This window comes from Trichoplusia ni, chromosome 11 (genome assembly GCF_003590095.1).
Source record: "Trichoplusia ni isolate ovarian cell line Hi5 chromosome 11, tn1, whole genome shotgun sequence".
NCBI classification, from domain to species: domain Eukaryota; kingdom Metazoa; phylum Arthropoda; class Insecta; order Lepidoptera; family Noctuidae; genus Trichoplusia; species Trichoplusia ni.
The window spans coordinates 13,361,617-13,367,320 of NC_039488.1; the positions used below are offsets into that span (position 1 = coordinate 13,361,617).

A 5,704-nucleotide genomic window follows, 5' to 3' on the forward strand; every position below is an offset into this window, starting at 1 on the left:
TCTTACGACACGCGTCAGAACTCTTTGTGAAATATAGTCACCCGTCCACGGACCGACCGCGCCAAACGTTGCTCGTTGCTCTTTTGTCCATCTAGGTATATTTTTATAGGTAATAATACTAATAATGCAGGTTTAGTAATGTATGCCCAAAATACGTATGCGTCCGTTTTACAGTTCGCTTCAAACTTGCACGCAAAGTACCTAAGCTTCATTAAAAAAACTGAAAAAAATCATGGTTTTGAATTGGACTGGCTAATTCAAAATATGTTTTGTTTTCTCACAACCTTTAGTGGGTAGAATATTGATTTTGATGATAACTTTTATAGCAGAAAGCTAGTGCTTGTCATGAGGTCCTGTACATATAAATTAAGCGAGATTTTAACTAATTTTAAAATTGTTCCTGATACATATAGGTATTTAGTTCTGTAGAGATTTCTTAAAAGGTCATATTTTAATTTTGAAATAAATGACATGAATTTTGGTTTCCATATTTCCAATTTATCAACATTAGAGTCGTCGTTTATCAGTAGGCAGTTGCGTCAAGTTGCTGCCATTAATATGAAGTCAGTTGCTATCATTTTTTAGTGGACTTGGTAAAGACGAAGCTCATACCCAGAATGCAATAGGAAGAATTGCTTTTTAATTTGTATTATAAATATAAACGTACTCAAAACAGTGGAAAAGGGGTAACGCAGTAACTTTTGATTTTTGCTATTATGACTGCGTGCGGCTAGGACATACGGTAACCTAGACAAAATAAACACTACCTGATAGACCTGATATACTAAAGAAAGAGTTTAAACTAGTACCCATTTATTACAAATAAAACATCTAAAATCCCGATACAATTTGCTACGGCGTAGCCGCGTAGCACGTAGGTGAGCTTGCAAGTGGTTACAAGCTCTACTGGACGCAGAACAAAAGTTACATCGCATCGCAGCGATGCGTCGGGCATCGCACTCGCAGTTTGAACCGAGGACGTCACTGGACCGCACGTTGCATTGGCACCACATCAGGTAACTAAAACCTCTTTATTACCCATTATTCTCCATCAAAAATAAATTATTTAGTACTAAATAAAGGTCAATTAACACGTTTTTTTCCATTTTGAACTTTAAATTTAACAAAAGAAATACATAAATTCAGTCGTGAAAGCTTATTGGCAAAATCAATAACTGAAGTCCTGAGATCCATTTTTAGTACTAAAGATGTCTTGTTTTCATGAATTTTTAAGTGTCGAGGAAATTTGTTTATTATATACTTACCATTGATGAGCTGTAATGCGATCTGATAATTTATGTGCGATGTTATATGGCGATGGTTTATTTAATTGTGTGAACTATAAGGAGCCTTTTTACCATGTGACTGTGATTTAATACCTTTAGAATCAATAAATGTAGGAATGTGTTTCGGTAATAACAGTATGACTTGCAACCTAGATATACCTATTTGGGGCTGTTCTCATTATACTGAGTCAAATATTCTTTTAAAAAGGTTTTTTTTTTCGTTTTTTTTTTGTAGGTACTTTATGATAGCTCCGATATAATTGAAAAAATAAGTGATTCGTTTACTCGCTGCAATATTTTTTACAGCCGTGAGCCATTGTTATGGTTTAGAGATAAAATATTCAATAAAAACTCTGAGCCATTTAAAATTTACGCATTTTCTTGTAAATCATCTACTTAGCCTGTATTTATTGACTTGGCGTTATGAGACGAACCCTTTGCGCTAGAAGTTCAGTGATTTATGGTGATTCCCGTTTATGTACTTTGAAGAAAGCAGATTAAGTTAAATAGTATAATAACTCCGAATAAACTCCAGTAGGTAGTCAGTCAGTAGCATGCTCCTTTAAAACAAAGGTAAATACAGAACCATATTTAATTCAAATTAAAAATCAATTTCCAAACAACCAGTCGACTCTCAAATAAATTATTAACAAATCATAAATCAATACGGGGCGAAACGCATCCCCGGCCGGCGGGCCTCTGATAGCGACCTTGAGAGTGCAATCAATAACGTTGCAAGCTAGATAGGTGCCTAGTATATCTAGATCCCCGTGTTTACTGCGCAGCTTACTGTTATGCACTATCTAAGGGCTGTAGAGAGGGCGCTGTGTGTACATCGGTTTTGTGACGTAGGTGATTATGGTATCAGTGTTTTTAATTGTATTGCATTGCTTTCCTATTTTGGGTCATTACTTTGTGATACAATTAAACTTTGTTATGGGTCCTGTCTCTAAATTATACGCCTTTGACGCCTAAGTTTGAGTTATGATGTTTATTTCGATATTATAAGTTTGTGCTTGAGAGTTGATTAACATTATGCCGACGACAAGCATATTATAGTCGGTCTTGTTCGGATGGATCGTAATCTCGTGGTTCAGAGCCCACGTTGGGCGCCAAAACATAGTCGGGGTGGGCGGTTGACTTAATACGCTAGTAAAGGTACGCTGTTAGCTTTGTTTTAACTTTACTTAAAGAAGACATTGAAATGAAACTACTTTTACGGATTTTATCGCGGTTTAATTTTAGATTTTAGTTCCCGATGTTTCTGCCCGTGACCATGATACCTGCAAAGGTTTCGAATTTACTTTAGGTAGATAGAATTTTAAACAAGTTCTATATCCCAGGTTTGTGCTGTAAAATCAAAAATTTCAGTCAACAAAAATTAATTACGACAAAAAAAGTTTAAAATCAATTACCGCGACCGAGCTTTTCTGGCCGCTTCATTGTGATTGGTAGGCGTAGGGCTAAAGGCGCATGCGCGGGCTATATTCACGAATACATAGTATTATTTACCTGTAGATAACAACCAGTCTTACTTTTATAAGCCTAGATATCATCACGATATACTAAAACGTTCTTAAAGCTCGCACTTCATCACTATCCTTCTTTTACTTATAAGTTCCCGTCCTCATATTTGTTCCTTGCAGCAATGTTCCTGACTTACACGATGATTGTGGCCGCGGGCCTGCTGGCGCTGCTGCCCGGAGCGCGCGCTCTGCCGGGCGAGCCGTTCTTGCGCTACGACCCCGTCTTATATACGATTAATCCGGAGGCAGAAGCGAGAAGCGATGTACGTATACTTAGTTTCTACAGCCTACATAATTTCGGGGGTCGGGTTCCAGTTTAACCGGATGCGGTTTACCAGTGATAATTTTGACGCAACAGGAACCTTTTGAGGAGTTGGGTGTCGACTTCATAAAGATGCCTGATAACGCTGAGAAAGGCTACAAGCTGTATAAATTCATAAAAGGGCTTCAACGTAGACGAGAGCTTCATCAGAAATCGTCTCGTTTTCCCTACAGGTAATACATAAACACTTAAGTTATAATTATTCCCATTTTTATAGAAGTAGGTGCTATTTATCAAAAATAACAAAATGTACAATTTGGAACTGTTCAGGGAAAAGTTACAATTAAATTAAATTTTAAATATTAATTAAGTTTTAATACATCCTGTTCGTCGTTAATTTGAACTGATTTTACACGTTATTAGCATTTTGAACTATAGGTATTTTTATTCAGAATTGCATTCTATTGTTTCGTGACGATTTCAGGCCCCTTTTGAACACAGGCTTTGTGGATTTGTGGGTCGATCGCATCCCTGCCCCAGAACTCCCTACCAAACAAACTCTTGTAGGAAACGAGATTGACACCCAAAAGACAGTTCCGGAAGAACCAAAGAAGGATGAGGTTAAACAAGAAACACTGCAAGTGAAGAATGAACCTGATGCGAATTGCACCAAACCGAAACTATTCTTCAACTTTCTTTTCACCTTCAACAAAAACATTCACTACATTTTCTTCTTTGTTATCGAACACGACAACAACATACTTGCCAACATGTATTATTTAGAATCTTAAAGACACGTCTTCAGTACCGTTGAAGCAAAGGAGTTGCGGTTTGCAAATTTTACTTCATCATTCCGAGAGCGATGTACTTCTTTCTGTTTCAACATTTGAGATATTGTTGTTGTCCAGAGCTTAACATTTGAGCTTAAAGGGAAAAACCTAAGTGAAACACTTAAAAGCTCTTCTTAGATAAAATAAATTTAATCTGATTATTTTGGAAGGTAGAAATATAATTTCGCACGTGGCTCAACGGTACGTACTGTAAATTCTCTTTATTTATGTGTGATGTGGTATGTGGACTAAGCTGAAAATATCTATACAACTTACTTTCTTATTTTATGCTAATATCAACCCAATACTTCTTTGATTAGGTACCTAATCGTCTGTAATAGATCTAAGAGTTATCGATGTCAATGGTTTAAATATCTATCTATGTGTCGTAGAGAAGGTAACATGGTTTCCTAAACTTAAGTTTCTTCTTAGTGTAGTAGGACATACATGTTTCTTGTTGTAGGATTATTCAAACACATTAGACTAAGCATAAATATATCTACATTGTGACAAATATTTATATATATAAGTACCTGGTACAAAGTCACCAATATTAAAAGAACTTCGGGAAACCTGCGTGTGTAGTTCGCAGATAATGAAAGACAATTATTTTTACCTGTTAGTACAAGGTGGTGTTGTACCTATGAATCTAATGAGTATGATATTATATTGTGACTTGTGTAGTGCTCAACCTTGGCCAAGAATGTTTGAAACAAAACCGAATCTCAGGCAATTGCGCGATGCTGGCCACAATAATATGAGTTCAATAAACACTGGTGAACTAACTGTAGGCAGATTAATTGTGTCTCACAAGAGTCACGACTCACGAATCACTGTAGTTACCTAATATGTAAGTATTTTTGACCCAATATTTAAAGGTTGTTCCCTAACCCCTAGTTTCTATCTTACTGTTAAAGAATATCTAATATTATCTATTAAAGAATTTAGAAATGTATTAAAATATTTATAATTATTAATTAAATTAATTTGTTACCGTTCAAGGTAATTATCTAAGAAATTATTGAGTAGATCAATAAATGTTTATAAAATGTTTTAATTTTTGTTTTATTAATGGTTATGTTGTGTTGATTCTCAAAATATACTTTAAAAAAACTAAAACAGGCAAGACCTTTCAGAGGATATGCTAACTAAAATTATTTAATTTTATTATAATTATTTTTGGAACACAGTTTGGCTTACAGCAGGTAACGCAGGTAGACGAACGCGACTCTTTATGATGCAATATCTTGCGTTTTGACGTTTGCCTATTCAATAGTGATGCTATTCTTTATTTAATTTTAAATATCGACAAATATTGCTCTTTCAATTTTGTTGCCTATCGTAGAAAACAAGAATAAGATTAGGAAACCATGAGATTCGGTAATAATTCTAGCGTGACGTGGTTGTATTCAGTAATTATTTTAAAGGTTTAAGGAACATATGCACCATTAAGTCTGAGGAAACCGACTCTGTGTATGAATTTTTAAAGATACTACTAGAATTGGTCGTAACAAACCACAGAGAGGATTTCCTTTCTTACTTTAGCCTGAAATGTATTCGAGCACATCACATCCTTCTTCACTATGGGATCTTGGCTCTACAGTTACAGACTGTTATCTTCAAAAGCAACTTCGAATAGTTTCAAAGACACTTTGAACCTACCGATCTCGATTTTATTTATCGAAGTTTTGATTTTGATTAAAGAGATTTATAACGAGCTAAATAGGGAAGAAAATTTTCTTACAGTAGAGGAAATAACAATATGTTGAGATTGCGCCCAGGTCTGATTTTTTTGGTTTG

At 35.3% G+C, this 5,704-nt stretch overlaps 1 protein-coding gene across 1 annotated transcript; it reads left to right on the forward strand.

Moving 5' to 3' along the window:
• Nucleotides 1-599: 599 nt before the first annotated feature.
• Nucleotides 600-4,858, forward strand: LOC113499021. Its single transcript, XM_026879328.1, has 4 exons — nucleotides 600-1,016; nucleotides 2,933-3,075; nucleotides 3,171-3,307; nucleotides 3,559-4,858. The coding sequence occupies exons 2-4, from the start codon at nucleotides 2,935-2,937 to the stop codon at nucleotides 3,863-3,865; spliced, it is 585 nt and encodes a 194-aa protein (XP_026735129.1). The 5' UTR covers nucleotides 600-1,016; nucleotides 2,933-2,934; the 3' UTR covers nucleotides 3,866-4,858.
• Nucleotides 4,859-5,704: the final 846 nt, after the last annotated feature.